This window comes from Mauremys mutica, chromosome 23 (genome assembly GCF_020497125.1).
Source record: "Mauremys mutica isolate MM-2020 ecotype Southern chromosome 23, ASM2049712v1, whole genome shotgun sequence".
NCBI lineage: Eukaryota > Metazoa > Chordata > Testudines > Geoemydidae > Mauremys > Mauremys mutica.
In genome coordinates this window covers 17,720,891-17,738,603 of record NC_059094.1, presented here as the reverse complement: position 1 = coordinate 17,738,603, position 17,713 = coordinate 17,720,891, and the positions used below count along the sequence as shown (strand labels likewise).

The window sequence follows — 17,713 nt, the reverse complement described above, 5'->3', positions numbered from 1 at the left end:
CAGGGTAGTTAAACACTGGAATAAATTGCCTAGGGAGGTTGTAGAATTTCCATCATTGGAGATTTTTAAGAACAGGTTAGACAAATCCACAGGGTACTGGGCTCAATGGACCATTGGTCTGACCCCATATGGCCATTTTTTATGTGTGTGGATCAGAAATGGGGTTACACATTGTGGAGGGACTGGGAGGATGCAGTGAGGTGGGAGTGGAACTGCCAAGAGCCTGAGAAAACCAGCTCAAACAGCCAGAGGAGCAGGTAATCCTGGGGGAAGATGTCGGGGGGTGGGAGTGGGGAAAGTGTGCAAAAGGATGGAAAGGGGGACAGAGCCATGAGGTGCGAAGAAGTGGGCTAGGGGCTTTGGCAGTGCTTGGAAGAGAGGAGCAGCGGCTGAGGTAGAGGCGTAAAGGTGGGAATAAGGCCATGGGGGTAAGAATTAGCTGAGTTTGAATACAGCGCTGCTGGGCACAGCATTTCTGCAATCCTCATGGAAGAATAGCCCGAGTGTCTCCCTGCAAGGTGTCGATTCCATAGTCTCAGCAGCAATCCTCTCTCTAAGGCTGTGTGGCCAATCACGCCAGCCATCTGGGCGAAGAAGCCATTACAGCTTCCCTACTTTAGAGGGAGTCCAGCCTGGAGACCTATAAATGTCACCCCCGCCCCCTCCACCCCTAAAGCTTTGAATGGAATGAATTGGCTTTGTACTCCAGGGTACTTTATGGTCCTTTTATGCAGGTGAATGAATTAACCTGCTTGTAACAAAGCCCAGCTTGCCTGTAGCGAACGCCTAGCTTCTCTGGCCTTTGTCAAGGGTATCCAAAGCATTGGGCCGTCAGCCTCAGGGTGTGTCAGAGAGCTCCCTAGGGCTCATGACACACTCCCCGCCCCCCTCTTCCCCCCCCCCACCCCATGGCTATATTATTAGAGCAGCGTTTCTCAACCTGGGGTCTGTGGGCCCCATGGATCAACTCTTCTCCCTCTGGTGACGCAGTGGGGCTAAGGCAGGCTCCCTGTCTGCCCTGGTCCCACGCTGCTCCTGGAAGCAGCTGGAACGTCCCTGGTGGGGGGCAGGGGTGTCTCTGCCCCTGCCCCAAGCACCAACTCTGCAGCTTCCATTGGCTGAGACCCACCCTGGCTCCCCCACCTAGCACCCGCTGCCAGAGAGATGTCGGTCGCTTTTGGGAGCTGCCCGAGGTAAATGCTGCCTGGCTGGAGCCCACACCTCTCATCCCCTCCTGCACCCCAGCCTGCTCCCCAACCCCCTCCCCCAGCCCGGAGCCTGCACCCTTCACCCCTCCCAGAGCCCCAGACTTACGCTGCATTGTACCCCCAGGAGGGATGGAAGAGCTTGAGAAACCACTGCTCAGAATCACCCGTTCTCAGACTTTGGGCTCGGGTGTCCCACATCTCAGCTGTACAAGCACTTGGCCTGTCACCTTCATGGTTGCAAGCAGTATAGTCGCCATGGATTCTTGTTCTGCCACCAACCGGATTTTGGCCGCATGCCACCGCTGTCTGAGGCCCACTCTCAGAACAGGAGGGAGCCCTTTGAATCTGGTGTAGGCAGTGAACTCACCCCCGGGCTGAACTTGGCCCACTCTGAGGACTCCAAGGAGACTGGATGGCTGTTCCTTGCAGGAAACGGAAATGACACCTCCCATTGTTCCCTGCAGCCTTCGCTGCTGCCCCTTCCTGTCCTGGGATTGTAAAGAAGAAATTCTGGTCCAATAATTCCAAGGCTCAGATTCTGGCATGATGATAATGGACCCCAGCACAGACCTGCAGCCATGCTGCAACAGCAGAGCAAAGTAGTGCCTGTATTTTAAGTGTCTACAACCCCAGTTACATCCTCCCCCCTGAACAGGAGCAGTAATTTGCCTAGAGTTCCATTGCCTGAATGGGCTGTTATGAGGCAGGGGACATCATGCTGTACTGGGGGGTCAGGACACCTGGGTTCCATGTGCAGCTCCTCCCTTGTGCTCCTCTTGCTGGGCAGAGCATTTCTGAGAGGGGCAGCAGCGGTTGGAACCCGGCCCCTGCTGAAGGCAGCTCATTCAAGGACCCTGACATTTCAAAGGTGGTGATGTGGGAAGAACCCCACGCCAGCACAGCCAACCCTGGAGTGGGAGTCATCCCTGACCTGCTCACCCAAGGGCCAGCAGCAGAGAGGGCAAAGGGGTTTGCAGCTCCAGACTTTGCAGAGAGGGTGAAGGGAAAATGGGCTCCAGGCTTCCAAATTGGCAGGCAGCTGGGCCCTGACGGAGTCTTTCAAAGGACTTCAATGCGCGTTGGATTTGGGTCTTTGGCTCGGGGTTGGAACTCTTGCTCTCCTGTGTCTGCTCCCTGAGCTAACCCCTGGTCTTGTCTTTAAAGCAGGTGCAAAGCTTTCCTCACCAAAAGCGAACGCTCTGCTCTGGAAGGCCTCCTAAAAAACAGCAAGTTACCCTTCCTAAGACCTCCCCCAGGGCTAATCTACTCCACAGGTAGCAGAGCACAAGATGGCGGCATTTCCAACCTGAGGGAGAGGACAGGAACCCATCGAGGGCCGAGGAAGCAACAGGCCTACGTGCACTTTTCCAGTCCCATCCGACCAGCTGTCAAGACATCTCCCAGCAAGTCGAAGCCTAATGGAAACAACCTCCCAGCAGGAGCAGTGGCCCAGAGGAATATGCAGCCAGCAGCACTGAAACCCTTTCCTGGTGCTACAGCGCAGAGTTTGCTGGTGTGTGGGCTCACTTGCCTGCCATTGGCCTGGGCGGATCTGCCTTTGCTGCCCCAGATCAGAAAATCCAGAGCAGAGATCCACGTCTATATACCCAGAGGGGAAGACAACACAGGCTGTGAATCGCTGGGGGAAGATATGGACAGTAAGCTGAGTTCATTGAGCTTGCAAGATGAGAAGTGAATTAGTTCACTGGGAATTTAGTGTCTGCCCTTGAATGCACTAGCAACACAGTCTCAGGTGTGGTTCTGCTGCATAGCAGTTTGGCATCCCTAGCATGTAACAATGGATTCTCTTCCATTATAAATCTAACGCTGGGAGGGGGGACCATCTTGTGAGATCCTTTTCTCTAGGGTGCTTAGGCAGAGGTGAAAGTAAGCCGGTCTGGTCCGGCTGCGGGCAGCCCAGAGTCCTTTAAATCCCGGCCGCGGCTCCGGCGGCCAGGCTGGGGTCAGGATTTAAAGGGCGCGGGGTTCCCCTCAGTAATGGTCCAAAACGCCACATCAGCATCACTCCAGCGTTGATTGCTCAGTGCAGCACCTAATCCCTACGGCCACATTTCTGATCTCATGCTATTGAAGTCATTGGATTTACAGGAGTGTGGTAACCTATAAATTCCCAGGCTGGATCAGACCCATGGTCTACTAGCCCAGTGTCCTGTCTGAGAGTGGCCAACACCATGTGCGTTAGAGGAAGGTGGAAGAACCGCCCTCTCCTCCCAGACAGGTGTGGAATAATCTGCCCCTGTGAAAGTCTCATCCTGATCGCTGATAGAGAGAGGCTTAAGCCCTGATTTTTAGAGCACAACCCGAAGTCAATGCGAACTGGGCGCACTCAGCTGCTTTGAAAAGCAGGCCCTGTGCCTCCCAAGAAGAGGTGGGGTATGCACAGAGCATCTTTAATATGTGCTGGAATGTAAAGCTGTTGGGGTAAATCATAACCTAGGAGGTTATCCCCTCTGTAATCGCCATTTTTAAATGCCTTGGGGGTGAATTCAGGTTGAACATAACCCCACCAAGGCTGGGGCTGTTACAGCAGCAAGGTATTTGGTCCTTATGGCACTTGAAATGGGCATCTTATGCTCTTGGATGAGGGGAAATTAAACGGTTCTTGCAGCATTTTAAAAATTAAAATCAGGCCTCTGTTTTGCACACTAAGCAGTCCCAGCAAGACAGAATTTGGATCAAAATTACCAGGAGTTTCCAGAACACATGAAAGGATTGGAGTGAAACCTCTTCTCTATTTAAACACAAGCAGATTCTTTTTCAGCTGAAGTAAAATGATTTCCTCAGGCTGGCTTCTCCTTATGGTCTCCTGCCCTCTTCTGCTTTAACAAGAGTCCTGGGAGGACTGTTTAATGTTTCATGCAGTGATGTGCAAAGTATTAAGGACACAAAATCCCATCCTGGAAGAAGGGAACAACGTTGCCTGATGCAGGAATCTATTATTCAGAAAGGATTTTTAAAAAGGCTTTCACAGAAAACCCCACTTGAATTCTGCCCTTGTCTCCACCGCATTTCCAGTTGTTGATTAATTTGCAGTCCAGAATAGCTCAGGGTGCTGCAGACTAGCCTGGCGGTGCCCTGTCTGACCAGCTCTCCAACATCTGAGGGGTTGAGGAAGGAAAATACGACGGACAGAATTGGGCTGTGTTTGTTCCATTCCATTCCACAGTCCCACGTGCTAAACTTTTCAAAGGAAGGACCGATGGCAAAAAACTGACGTTGGTTTGACCCAAATAAATACAGCACTAGAGCAAAGATTGCTTTAGCCTCAGGAAGGTAACTGCAAAGACTTACGCACGCGTTCAACTCTACTTATGCACATATGCCCACTGAAGCTTTGAAGTCTGTAAAGGCCAGGTGCATGCTCTGAAGCGGCCCTCTTGTCTCCAGAAGCCCAGTGTAGTAAGATGAGGCCCTGAAACATAAACCCTTGTATCAGAGGCCCGCTATGAGCCCTGAGGCCTGAACTAAAGTAATGGTCATGACTTTGCTAACATAAAGCAAAGTTAAGCTGTGAGCCAGAGGCAGGCCCTGCTCACAGAAGTGGGCAAGAAGAAGGCTGCTCATTGCATGAATACGTGTGCCAGGATGGTACCAGAACATCCCGGTACGAACACATCCCACAGAGATAACGAGGAACTGGCTGACCCATCCTGAAGTCAGGGTCAAAAGGACAATATGATGGATAGGCTCGTTTGTTCGAACCAACGTGCACCAGGAGAGAAGCAGCACCCTAAAACACAGAGGGGTTCAACCTCAATGCGTCAGGACTGATGTGTAACTTGTTTGTACCTGTGTGTAAGAATGCATCCCTAGGGCGGTGGAGAGTCCTGCCGCTGACTGAGCCGGTCCATTGTCAGGGGGCGCATATTCATAGTATGTCCCGTAGAGTCTGCGGGGAACTATTACTGTGCTTCGTTTGGTAATAACCCTGGCCGGGTGCCTTCATACCTTATCGGAGTCTGTGGTCAGCGGGGGTTCTCTCGGGGTCTGCTGTGCCAGTGATCTGCAGAGCCGGGGCAGCACACAGAGGGAACATGCACGCAGCCGACAGTTAACATTGAGCAGAGCAGAGCACCACGCCGGTGGCATCTGACGACACCCAGGTTTGTTTGTTTGTTTGTTTTTAAATGGAAGTTCCCAGCTGTTCAGGTTGTCTTGAAAACATGGACCCACAGCTCAGCAGATGCAGTGATGCCTTTCTGCATTTACACAACAGGAAGAGGGTGTGCCCCATGCATCAAAGATAATGCTATAGATGTCCACATTGTTAACTCTTTCATTGCTTACCAGAGCGTGTAGGGGGATCAGCTGGTGAGGACACAGATGGCTTGTCTATTCTTAAAAGGCTGTGCTGCTGTGGCGTGTCAGTGAAGACACTGCCTATGCCTATGGGAGGGCGTCTCCCATCCACACAGGTAATCCACCTCCCCAGGAGGCCGTGCAGTAGCTGTGTTGACGGGAGAAGCTCTCCTTTGATGTAGTGCTGCTGTCTACACCAGCAGTGAGGTTGGCATAACTGCATCGCTCAGAGCGACGTCGTTAGCCTGACAAGTTGCCAGTGTAGGGCAATGTACACGGTAACTGTCAGGGTTGTGGGGCTCACTGCAACTGTCCCCCCTTCCTGGTCTCTCGGTGTCAGGCCTTTTGCTTCTGCACATCCCGGGGTGGACACCAGGCTCTGGGCTACTGTACCCTGATCTCAACTGTTCTGACACTGCAGGCCTGGCTGGGTTTGAGCACCTGCCATTCTGCCTAGCTGAAGTCCATGCCCAGTACTATGCAGTGATCAGCCAGACACCTCACCACCAACTCTAATGAGATAAATTAATTAAGATAGGGAATTAATTAGTCTCGTTAGAGTTGGTATGGCAACACCCCTTTTTTCATGTTCTCGGTGTGTATATATATTGTCCGGCTGTATTTTCCATTGCACGCATCCCATGAAGTGGGTTTTAGCCCACGACAGCTTAAGCCCAAAGACATTTGTTAGTCTCTAAGGTGCCACAAGGCCTCCTCCTCCTCCTCGCTGATACAGACTAACCCGGCTGCTATCCTGAGCCCTGGCTAGGGTGACCAGCTGTCCTGATTTTTTAGGGACAGTCCTGATATTTGGGGCATTTTCTTATACAGGATCCTATTACCTCCCACCCCTGTCCTGATGTTTCACACTTGCTGTCTGGTCACCCTAGACCCCTCAGCCTGGCCAGTGGCTTCAGCGCTCCGTCTGCCCAGCGGGGACCCCCCAGCCCGGGGCTCTGCCGCTAGGGGGGCGGTGGGGGGTCGCAGGGGGCCTTAGCCGGCCCCCGGCCGCCTGGGAAGCCCTGGCGGGGCGGAGCCTGGCTGCAGGAGACACGTGCCCGCCGAGGTGCGGGGCGGGGCGGGCCTGGCCGGGGAGCAGCCGCCGCCGCCGGAGCCGCGCCCCAGGCCGGGCTGTGTCTGCCCGCGGCGCGGCCATGGCGCTCGTCTTCCCCGCCGTGCGGGTGCTGCTCGGCCTCTTCTTCCTGCTCACCGGGGCGGTGAAGCTGACGGACCAGATCTCGGCCGAGCTCTACCAGCAGCTGGTGAGTGCGGGGGGCGCGGCCCGCGGGGGCTGCCCGGCCCCGGCCCCGGCCCCGGGCTTTGCCGCGGGCTCCGGCGGGGGAAATGCGGCGCCGGGGCGGGGTGCTTGTGCCAGGCTCCTGCGAGCAGCGGGTCGGGGCCGCGGGCTGGGCTGGGAGCTGGGCCGGTTTCGTTTTCCTCGCGGGGCGGGAAGCGAGCTTGGCAAGCGGGGCTCGCCGCCCTGCAGCCTCCGAGCGGCTCCCCGGGGCTCTAAGCCCGGTCCCGTGGGGCTGGGCGGGGGCGGCCGGCGAGCTCCGACCCCATGGCCGCTCCCTGGGTCCGGCTGGGACTCTGGGCAGCTGGCCTGGCGAGTCTCCCCCTCCCTGCACAAGGGAGGCTCCGGGGTATTTCCACCTCCCCCTTTCCCATTACCACCGTGCGCCCCCCCCGCACCCCCGGATTGTGGGGCGGTCTCCCCCCTTTCCCATTGCCACCGTGCGCCCCCCCCGGACCTCCGGATTGTGGGGCGGTCCCCCCCTTTCCCATTGCCACCGTGCAGTCCCCCGCACCCCCGGATTGTGGGGTGGTCCCCCCCTTTCCCATTGCCACCGTGCGCCCCCCCCGCACCTCCGGATTGTGGGGCGGTCCCCCCCTTTCCCGTTGCCACCGTGCGGCCCCCCTGCACCGCCGGATTGTGGGGCGGTCCCCCCCTTTCCGATTGCCACCGTGCGGCCCCCCCCAGCACCCCCGGATTGTGGGGCGGTCCCCCCCTTTCCGATTGCCACCGTGCGCCCCCCCCCTCACCCCCGGATTGTGGGGCGGTTCCCCCCTCCCCCGAGTTGTAAGGAACAGGAGGGTGATTGACCCCTGCAAATGAAAGTGCATCGCAGATGTAGGCCAAGGGCTCTTCCCAGAATTGTGATTGGTGCTTTGTGCTCTCAGAGAGCAACACCCCATTGGGCTGGGGGCTGGAGTAGGATCAGGGCCACAGGGGGAAACAAATATTTACCACCCAGCGGTGGCACAACTTACAAACATGTATCGAGAGATCAAAACCTCAGCTTAACATTGGGCTCTGCCTGAAGGCTTGTTACCTTCCCTAGTTACACATTAACCCCTGGGATGGCAGAACTGGCAGGGGTTGGAGAAATTATCTTTGCTTTCCCTCTTTGTAGGTCTAACAGCATTTTGCCTGTAGTCACTTGCCCTGTTCCCTTGTCTGGTCAGTGAGTTCTCCTGGTTGGTTGTGTGGCTTTCTCAGGGCAGCAGGGGAAAGCGACTTCGCACCGCCCCCCAAAACCAAACCAAACCAAAACCCAACCCAACGGTGTTTACAAACCCACAGCTGGTCAGGGACTCGGGCCAGAGGTGACATCTGAAAGGGCTGTAACTGGCTTGAGGTGGGGTGATCCAGTGGCTAGAACACTGGGCTGGGGGGGCCGGCGAACTGGGTTCTAGTTCTCACCTCTGTCACTGGGGTCAGATTTCCCAAAACCGCTCAGCACCAACAGTGAGAGTTGGGGCGGGCGCACAGATGTTCAGAGGAGCTCTGATCACGGGCTACATGTTGGAGGACGAGCAATCTGGAAAATCTAGCACCGTCCATGGCTTCAGGGCAGCTGCATTGAGCCCACCCCATAGGCTCAGGGATCGGTTATAAACCCCAGCTTGGAAAGTGCTGGGGCTACGATGAACCGATTCTACGTTACTTTCCATGTAAACGTCGTTGCGCCCCAGCCTGGGCAGTTATCGGGAGAGGAAACGCTCTCCAACGTCACGTAGGCACGGACTGTCCAGAGATCAGCAGGTTGGGTGCTGAGCTTAGAAAATCTGACCCCAGATGTGGGTGCTGAGCACTTGAAAATGGGGGGCCTGATTCTACTCTCCGGTCCACCGATGTCAATGAAAACTAGCTCCATGGAGTAACGCTGGTTTTACACCTGTGCAGGTGAATGCAGGATCTGGCTCACAGCCCTTAATGCCTGTTGCTAGCAGTGCGGGATTGTTCTGGCAATTTTTCAGGAACGGCCAATGTTGCTCTCCAGCGCCCTGCCAAGAGGCCTTGCAGAAACTAACTGACAAGATAAGAAGTTAAATAATCTGCCCTGATATAACACACAAATAAATGAACTTTGATTTAAGCTGAGGCCAACAGGGAATAAAGGAGCAAAGAGCAGAGGTTTCCAGTGCTCTGTGGCTAAGGAGCAATATTGCGAGCTGGCAAAAACTATCATGAGAGGAGAGTTTTAGCACTGGAATGTCACCTAGAGCTGCAGGGAAATAAACTGTCCGTGTCAGCGCAGCAAGGCGTTCTCTGCCACCTTGACACATTCCACCTGTAACCTCACCTGAAGCCTTGACGATGATCGATTAGGGTGGCGGCACTCGGGATGCACTGGCATTGCCTTCTGGCGTAGTAACACTTCGTCCTTACGTAGCCCCTTCCATCCAAAGAGCAGGTAGCTGCCTGCTATGGGAAGTATCATTAGCCCCATTCTATAGACACGGGAAGTAATTTGCCCAAGGTAACCCACAGATTTCGTGTCAGAGCTAGGGAGAGAACCCAGGAGTCCTGGCTGCCTAAGCCACCCACTCAGTGCTCTGTAAGAACCCGTATAATTAACATGCCCTAAGGTGGTTGTAGGAAGGATTCTTAACTACCCCCCCCCCCCCGTTGCCCCCCCAGAAAGAACCTCGAGCCAGTCCAGAAGCATCCTGGAGGTGCAGGTTGGAGCCGGGCACCACGGAGTCCAAGCGTAGGGCTGCTAGGCTGGGACCCTCTTCTTCAGGCACAGAGGGGTCACCCCAGGGTTGAATTTGCTGTTGGGTTGAAAGGTCCGGCTGCTTGTTTCACAGCCTGGCTGGGCGCTGGGCACGTCAGAGAGCCTGGCCGGAGGTGTTGGGAAAAGAGGTTGGGCTGGCAGCCCGGGAAAGCAGGATCCTACGGGATGGGAAGGTGCCGGCCAGAGGGTGGGTGGAAGGGGGGATTTCAGGCGGGGTGAGAATTTGCTACACTGCAAGGCAGATTCTTGGTACTTACCCAATAAATAACACGTCCCTCCTAGGCCTAGGGCCTGGTTTCTGGCAGTGCTGCCCCCCTGACTAACCTTGGGGGCACCTAGCACCACTGCAGACAGGCCCTTCACTTGGGAGCCCCCCAGCTGCCTTTCTAGACCTCAAAGCAAGGGGCGCCCTGCTCCTTTCCTAGCCCCCCGTGGGCTCCAGGCCGCCCATCTCCTCTCTGCCAAGGATCATGCACCGTGACCGAGCCCCTGCCCTGCCGTGCCGTGGGCCCAAACGCCCTATACCCGGGAGGGGAACCGCCGCGGCCCCAAACCCACTGACGCTCCCTTCCCCGTTCCAGAAGTCCCAGTTTGTGCAGTTCGCCGATGTCTTCCCCCTGAAGGAGTTTGGCTACAAGCCGGAGCCGGGGCAGTATCTGCAGGTGGTCGGCTGGATCGAGGTGGTGGCCGGGGCGCTGCTGGCCTTTGGGCCCCAGCTCCTGCAGGAGATCAGCAACTTCGTGCTCACCATCGTCATGATCGGTAGGTGTCGGCCCCTGGGCTTGTTACTGAGAGTTCCCCGGCCCCGCTACCCCCCTCCTCCCCTCCCACCAGGGAGTCCTGGCTTTCGCTGCAGGAGCCCCAGAATTGATCTTTTCTCCTCTGTGGTGATGCCACTCCGGCGCTCCCAGCTCTCCGGGCAAGGGCGAGGATACTCTTTGGAGCAGTCTCTCGTGATTGAGGCCCCCTCCCTCCCCAGGGGCTGGATGCAGGGTCCCCACGCTATCCCCAGCCCCTGGGGCACCTCGAACGGCAGGCTCTGCCCACCTGAGCCCTGCTACGTGCCTATGCCGTGGCTAACGTAACCCGTGGAAAGATGCCCAGTGTCCCGAGACAGGAAAGGTCAGTCAGGTCTCTGCTCTCGGCAGCTGCATTGCTTCCTGCTGGAAGTTCCCCAGGGGCTTGGCCTGGCTGCAGGAACTGGGGTTCCACCAATTCCTTCTGCCCCGATATTCAGGCGAGGTTTTCTACTCCCTCCTATTCACACCTGTCGGCCAGCTCTCAAGCCTCCCTCCCCTGGCTCTTAATCATCACTGTCCAGGTTCAGCCAATCGAGCTCTTTATGGTCTGTCATTTAAATCCTTCCCAGCCCCCGATGGGTATAAATCCTCGGCTGCCGCCTCCCCTCTCGCACCCAGTGCCAAGGCTCCTCAGAGCGGCTCTGGAACAGTTCGGTGTTAATGGGGGTGTCGCAGTGAAAGGTGGGCAGCAGTCTGCACCATGCCAGCAACCTGAGGGTTAAAGGCAAGTGCCCTTAATGAGGGCAGTGATTCTTCAGGGTGAAAGGCTGCAATTTCTGTCTCTTGTCCCCGGCAGGATTCACTTTGCCGGGGGAGCTGGCTGGTAACAATCTGCTCAAATGGCGTGTCAGTTACAGGCCAGAAAATCACTGTCTGCTGGAATCAGGAGGCTGCACATGTTAAATTGAGGACCCTTGGCTTGCAGTGACAGCTGACCTTAAGTAACTCGGCCCTGCAAGCTCCTGGGGCTAGCAGGCATCCATCAGGTTCAAATCTAGCATGCGCTGCACTGGTTAATAGCTTCTCCCTGTCTGCCAGGCCCCGGGGCTGTGCAGGTCAGATGGTGCCTCATCCGTCCCGTCACAGAACGATGGACGTTGGATTCCTTTTGGGCCCCATCTAGCACAGCCTTGTGGCCAGCACCAAGGGCTCCGTGCAGGGAATTTACTGCTGCTGCTCTGACCAGATCCGTGGCCCGGTTAATTGGAAGAGAGAGTGGAAAGCTGTTTAGAGTCATGTGTATATCCCTTTGGCCCTGACTCCATGCTGTGGTGCTCACAGGGGTGCGGTCTGGTGTGGAGAGGGGCAACGGGGGCTTTACGTCCCCTCTGGGGATTCAGGGACCTGATCTGCCCCCTCCAGCATAAATTAGAGCATCCCCAGAGGCTGCTCTAAATTTACTGCCCCCTATGGACAGCTCCACCGCCCCAGAATAGCAACCTCTATCCCCTCCTCAGCATGACCCTGGGGCCTGCAGGGTGAGCCCAGCAGGGACATTGAGCAGGCACCATCCCACCCAGTGGGGGGCCTCTCCCCATGCTGGGGATACTCCCCAGGGGCTGGATAAACTGGCTGTGCAGTGGCTGAGCTGCCGTTAGGCTGCAGCGGGGCACGTCGTCGGAACTGCCTAGGGGAGCGTTATCTGCACCGGCAGCGGAGCGGGAGCAGAGCCTGGGAATGTGTCCCCTTTCCACCCTCTGCTCCCATCATCCTTGTCCTTAGGCAGCCGAGGCCGCTTCCCCGAGAGGAGCGTTCCGTGCGGTTCTCCGGGGGGAGCTGCGGTGGCTTCTCGCATGTTTGTTTGGTGCCACTGCAGAGCTTGTGCGGAGAACGGTCTGTTGGCGTCAAAGTGAGCTGTAGGGCGGCTAATGCTGAGACCCGTAGAGATAAATCTCTGGCAGAGGAACATGAGCTCTGTGAAACCAGGGTCTGCCCAAACTCAGGGCCTGGTCAGCATCTGTGGGGTTCAAATATTATCCCCTAAAGAATACCCTCTGCGCCTGACCCGGGGTGCTGCACCCTGCCTGAGTCTGCAGAGTGCCTGAGACAATAGCTCCTAGAGGTGTGAATTGCCCCCATCCATCTCATGGGGTCTGTTGACTCTGAAGTGTAATGACAACGGTTCAAAGCCATGGGGCCACTTTTGGAGTCAGGTGCTTTGGGCTGCTGGTGAAGGGGTGGCTCTGACCTTTCATTGGTCCATCTCCTGACTCTTCCCCAGCGTGTTTTCTTCTCTGTCTCCCCAGGTGCCATCTACACCCTGCTGGTGCTGAAGGAGCCGTTGGCCATGTGTGCTCCGGCTACGATCTGCCTGGGCCTCCTGCTGCTGCTCAACATACGAGGAAGGGGGGGCAGGGCCAAGTCCAAGTTTGAGTGACTGGAATGAAATGGGGGGCGGGGGCGCTGGATTGGCAGGAAATGATTCCCCCCCCCCCCCCCCAAGCATTGCAATGACATGGCTTCCTGCCAATGAACTTGCCGCTTACGCGCAGAACAAACTCTCAAATCCTGGGGAGGGACCAGTGGGCCCTGCTGGCAGAACTGGGGCCCGGTGCTGACTAATCCGGGACCTGCTGCAGTTGTGTGCAGAGCGCGGGGAGCAGCTGCCGGCCTGGAAGCTTTGCACAGGGGCTGGGAAGTTTCTCTTTCTGCCCTGGCTTTGAAGGCGGCCCGTCCTGACCTGCCAGGTGGGGAAGGGTAATGGCATTGTGCTGGGACCTCATGGGGGGGGCGGGGGGAGCTCTGGAGTGTGCCCCAAATGGGTAACAGCTGTGTGAGTTCCCACAATGTTTCACCCTCCAGTGTGACCTGGGGTGAGTCGGGGTGTGTGTGTGTGTCAAGCTCCCGTGGTCTAGCAAGCCCTTCACCTCTCTGCCAGCCAGTGCCGGGGAGACAGTCCCCCTAGGAACTGAGCTGAGACCCAGAAAACTCATCTCATGTCCAGACAGTTCCTGGCTGGATTTGAACCACTGATATCCCATCGCTGATCCCCATCCAGGACCTGTGGGAATCTCTGTGGCTCCCATTCCTTGGGAGCTGCAGACAGCTTGGGTTTTCAGTGGAAACAGCTGAGGTGAACACAACCTTTGTCTCCTGGGGGTCCCACCCTTCTCCGCTGGCCAGGGAGCGTGGTGTGTAAGGACTCCGTGCAGCGGGAATGAAGGAGGAACCTTCCAACTCTGCAACGTCTTTGCTGCTCAGAGCCAGTGGAGATGCAGCTTGGTCCTCCGAGGCGGTGCCAGAAGGCTGCGGCTCTTGCATCGGGTTCTCCAGGGTGGATGTTGTGAGGTCTCTCCACTCTGACGTATGTGACTCCAGCACAGGATCCTCCCCCATTCAGGTCAGCCCCAAACCTGCACTGAGGTGCCGCCATTGCCAGCGAGACGTCCTGCCCCCTCCGTTCTCCAGGCCTTCTGGGCCAAACCCCGCAGAGCCGCTCCCCGAACTTGGACATTTGCTGTGCAGTCTCAGTTCTCCCCACACACTCTTCTCGCCCCAGGAGCCAGCTTGCGTTGATTCCTTCAGGCTGCAAGGCTCCAGGGCTGATTCCCAGCTTTTCCCTTCTCCTCGCTGCTCACCCCAGCTTCTCCAATGAGAGCCCAAGTCTCCTCGGTCCTAGGACCAGCCAGCCTGGCAGGCACAGGGCAGGGGGCAGCGTGAGCCGCCTGGCACTGCGCTGGATGTGCCACCAGCCTGGGATGCTCTGCCGGGGGTCAGGGGCTGCCCACTTTGCTCTGTCGCTAAGAATCGTATCGTGGTGCCAGGGTCCCGTGGAGCTGTCTGGCCAGACCTCGGGGAAGGAGGTGGTGCTGACTGTTCTGGACGGGGGCCACGTAGCGCCGACTTTTAAATAAAATTTCTATTTCCAACGGGCTGCCTCTTGTTCTGCCCCCGCCCTGGGCCTCAGCATCAGCGGCTGCTGCAAATGGGTGAGTCGCTGCCATGGGCTGCGCTATCCTCGCCGCTGAGGAATTGGGACGGGGGGTGTGTGTGTGTGTGTGTGTATGCGCCAACCCCATCCTCAGCCCTTGGAGGGCAAGGCATGTGGTGGAGGAAACAGGCCTCTTGGGAGACTCCCTGGCCCAGCCTGCTGATCCAGCTGGGGCCAGGGGCGGGTGCAGGTGGGGTGTGAGCCTAGGGTGGGGCTGGGGGGAGGGGGGCAGCTGGGCGGAGCTTGGCCATCCAATAGCTGTGACCCTCCCCCCTTCCTCTAGAAGGGGGGCTGGGCTCTGAGTCACACCTGACGGGAAGCAGCAGTGAGTCCCAGAGGTCAGAGCTGGGGAAAGCCCCCGTGGGTAGCTGTGGCCAGAATGATGGTTAAGGTTCATGAATGGTCACAGGGGCCGGTTCTGTGGAACTGTTTAAGAAAAGACGTTAGAAGGAGACAGACAGGCCTCCTGGTGCCTTGAGGATGAGGTCTCCTGCAGCCCCTGCCGGGGGCTCTCGCAGGGCAGAAGGGGGCTCCTAGCCCCTAGGTTGCTTGAAAAATGCAGCTGCAGCAGGGACTGGTTTGGGGACAACGGCGTCCCGCACGAGCTCGGTCTGGCGTGCGAGGGCACGTGTGTGAGCTGCCGGCGTCCCCAGAGCAGGCGGCACGGCCCCCGCTGCGCTCGCAGGATCACAGGGCAGGTGCTGGCAATTTGGGGGGGGAAGTGGGGAGGGACAAACCCCTGACTCCCTCCCTCCTCTGCACCCCCCACCCGGCAGCACTTAGCTTCCCCTGCCCTGACAGCCCCCCGAGCCCGGCTGCGAGGGATTCTGGCTGCGACAGGTGCAGCTGTAGCTCGGGGGGGAGGGAAAGGACTGTTCATGCTGCAGCTGCTGGGCTGGGGGGGCTCTCTGGGAGCCCATGCCCCGGGGGGGTTGCCTGAGGCTCAGGGCTTCCTGCTGGCTCCCCACCCCTGCCCCTCACCCCTCCATCACTTGTAACATTCCCAGCATTTTTCCCCAGCCCCTGTGACTCCTGCTCTTACAGGAGCAGGATTCACTTTCCTTCCTGTGCTGGTGAGTCTGGTGTTTGCCAGGCGTCCAGTAGGATGGCTCCAGGGGCGGATACCCTCGGTGGGGGGCAGAGACGGGCCAGGCGTCCCGTTCGGCCCTGCTCGGGGGCAAGGTTTGGTCTCTCTGGTGAACCGCTGCTGGCGGACCCAGAGGCCAAGGGCTGCGTATCCCCAGGACCGAGCTCCCTGCTTGGCCCTATCGGGGCAGGGTCGTGGCATGTTGGCAGGTGGGTCTTGGGGAGGCAAGGGGCAGGGCCTGCTCTGGCAAGGCCCCACAGCTTCCTAGACCCAGGCAAGAGCCTCCCCATCAACTACCCCAGCCCAGGGAGCAGTTTGCAGCGCAGACGAGACCCCCGAGGAGCAGAAGATCAGAGAGAAATCAGCCTGTGGGTGGATGGCAGGTGAGGCACAGTCACTGCGGGGGCGGGAGCCAGGCAGCAAGCTGGAGCCTCTGAGATATGTGCCGCACCAACTGTCACAGGGCCAGGGCATCAGAGCCCCAGAGGACCCTGGGGCCTGCTTCTGAGGTGAGGGGTGTGTGTGTGTGTCCGTCCCACAGCCCTGTCAGACTGAGAATATAGGCCCTGGTTCTCCATTGCCCTGCTTGGGTGTGGAAAGCAAGTCAGAACAGTGGCACTCGCTTTGCACTAGTGCAGGGTTTCTTAAACTTCATTGCACTGCGACCTCCTGACAACAAGTTACTACACAGCCTGGGAAGGGAGAAACCCCCCATCTCCCTGTGGGTTACCAGAGCTCGAGGGCGTCAGCCCTGGGCAGTGGGGCTCGGACTCTGGCTTCAGCCCCGAGCCGCAGCAAGTCTAACACCAGCTCTGGTGACCCCATTAAAATGGGGTCCTGACCCACTTTGGGGTCCCAACCCACAGTTTGAGAACTGCTGCACTAGTGGAAACAGTGACACCAGGAGCAGGGCAGTGGAGAATCAAGCCCAGAGGATTTACCAGGCAAGCTCAGACAGCATGTGTCCAGCTAACATCCAAGACCTCAAGAGGAGGAGGAAATCCTTGTAGTGCGCCTGATTCCCTGAATGGGATGGATTCCTTCCTGACCCTTACAGCGTACACTGTGGAGCTTGGCCGTTGAGTACCACCATCATCCTACCTTGCAGAGATACAAAGATGGGCCGAATCCTATCCACCTACTGAACACCTGAAATGCCTGTTGGAGTCAGTGGGATTGAGAGTGCTGAGGCTCTGATCTTCGGTTGGTGATCCAGCCTCAGCGTTTGCCTCAAAGAATTCCTGCAGCAGGGAGTTCCACAGCTTGATTATGTGCTGCATGAGAAAGCACTGGCTTTGTTTTGAAAATAAAAGAAGAGCCGTCTATGCGTCACCCTGATGCTAATGTGTCTGAGTTGCCAGCACATCATAGCCCAGTGAGCTGCTTGGCAAACTGCTTCGTGGTCTGATTTTTCACTGACGATCAAAAGGAATTATTTACCCCCTTCCCAAACCTGAGACGAGTATCTGTAATGGGGGCCAAAAGGAGACCATGCGAAACAGTCTCAGGGGCTGGAACTAAGGGTGCGGAGGGGGCTGCCGCACCCCCGGCTTGAAGTGGTTTCCATTATATACAGTTTGGTTCAACGGCTCTCCACACCCCCACTACACATATTGTTCCAGCCCCCCTGCTCGGGGGCTCAGATCGGTGCCTCTGATCCTCTTGCTCTTTGTTTCTGAGAACAGAGAATTAACTTTTGGGAAAGTCGTGGGCAAGACAACCTCTGAGAACCAGGTCACCTCACCCATTGCATCCGCCCCCACCCAGGCAAAAGGAAGCCGGGTGGGCTCTGAGACCGGGGGAACACATGAGGGCACACACTCGACAGGCCTGCTGAGGCACTTATTCTGGAATCCCCTGGGGGATTGCAGCCAGGCATCTGAACCCCAGAGAGCAGCACCAGGCCCCAGCTCTGGACATTTTGCTGCTGCTGAAATCCCCAGCTAACCCCAGCCTCAGAGGACAAACAGGCATTGGGAGAATGACGCATCAGTGAACAGGGAGGGCTTTTCTTGGTGTGTTTCTACTAGCAGTGATTGCTCAGTTGCCGAGTGGATGGGAAGCAAGGTCCTTGGTCCACAGAGTCTCCCTGTCTCAGCAAAGAGACCCCCAGTGTCTGGTGCTCATCACAGAGGGGGCAGGAGTCTTCCATTCTCCCAGCTCCCAGGGAGGGTGGCAGGGATGCTTGGAGAGTGGACCGTTGGAAGAAATGGAAGTCCTACTGAACTAGTTCTGGCCAGTACAACATAGTGTGTGTTACGCTATCACTTCTCCTTATGTCTGCAAGGAAACCCCTGCAAAATGTGGCCCCTACAGTGCTGTGAGCCTGAGTCTGCAGACAGGCT

General features: G+C 57.3%; 1 protein-coding gene across 1 annotated transcript; it reads left to right on the top strand.

Annotated features, from left to right (window-relative positions):
* The first annotated feature begins 6,605 nt into the window (after window positions 1–6,605).
* Window positions 6,606–14,219, top strand: TMEM35B (transmembrane protein 35B). Its single transcript, XM_044997996.1, has 3 exons — window positions 6,606–6,790; window positions 10,132–10,312; window positions 12,597–14,219. The coding sequence occupies exons 1-3, from the start codon at window positions 6,683–6,685 to the stop codon at window positions 12,725–12,727; spliced, it is 420 nt and encodes a 139-aa protein (XP_044853931.1). The 5' UTR covers window positions 6,606–6,682; the 3' UTR covers window positions 12,728–14,219.
* The last annotated feature ends 3,494 nt before the right edge of the window (window positions 14,220–17,713 follow it).

Coding starts and splice junctions, on each gene's coding strand:
- TMEM35B (XM_044997996.1), top strand. CDS start 6,683: ATGGCGCTCGTCTTCCCCGCCGTGCGGGTGCTGCTCGGCCTCTTCTTC. Junction 6,791..10,131: donor CCGAGCTCTACCAGCAGCTG/GTGAGTGCGGGG, acceptor TCCCCGTTCCAG/AAGTCCCAGTTTGTGCAGTT. Junction 10,313..12,596: donor GCTCACCATCGTCATGATCG/GTAGGTGTCGGC, acceptor CTGTCTCCCCAG/GTGCCATCTACACCCTGCTG.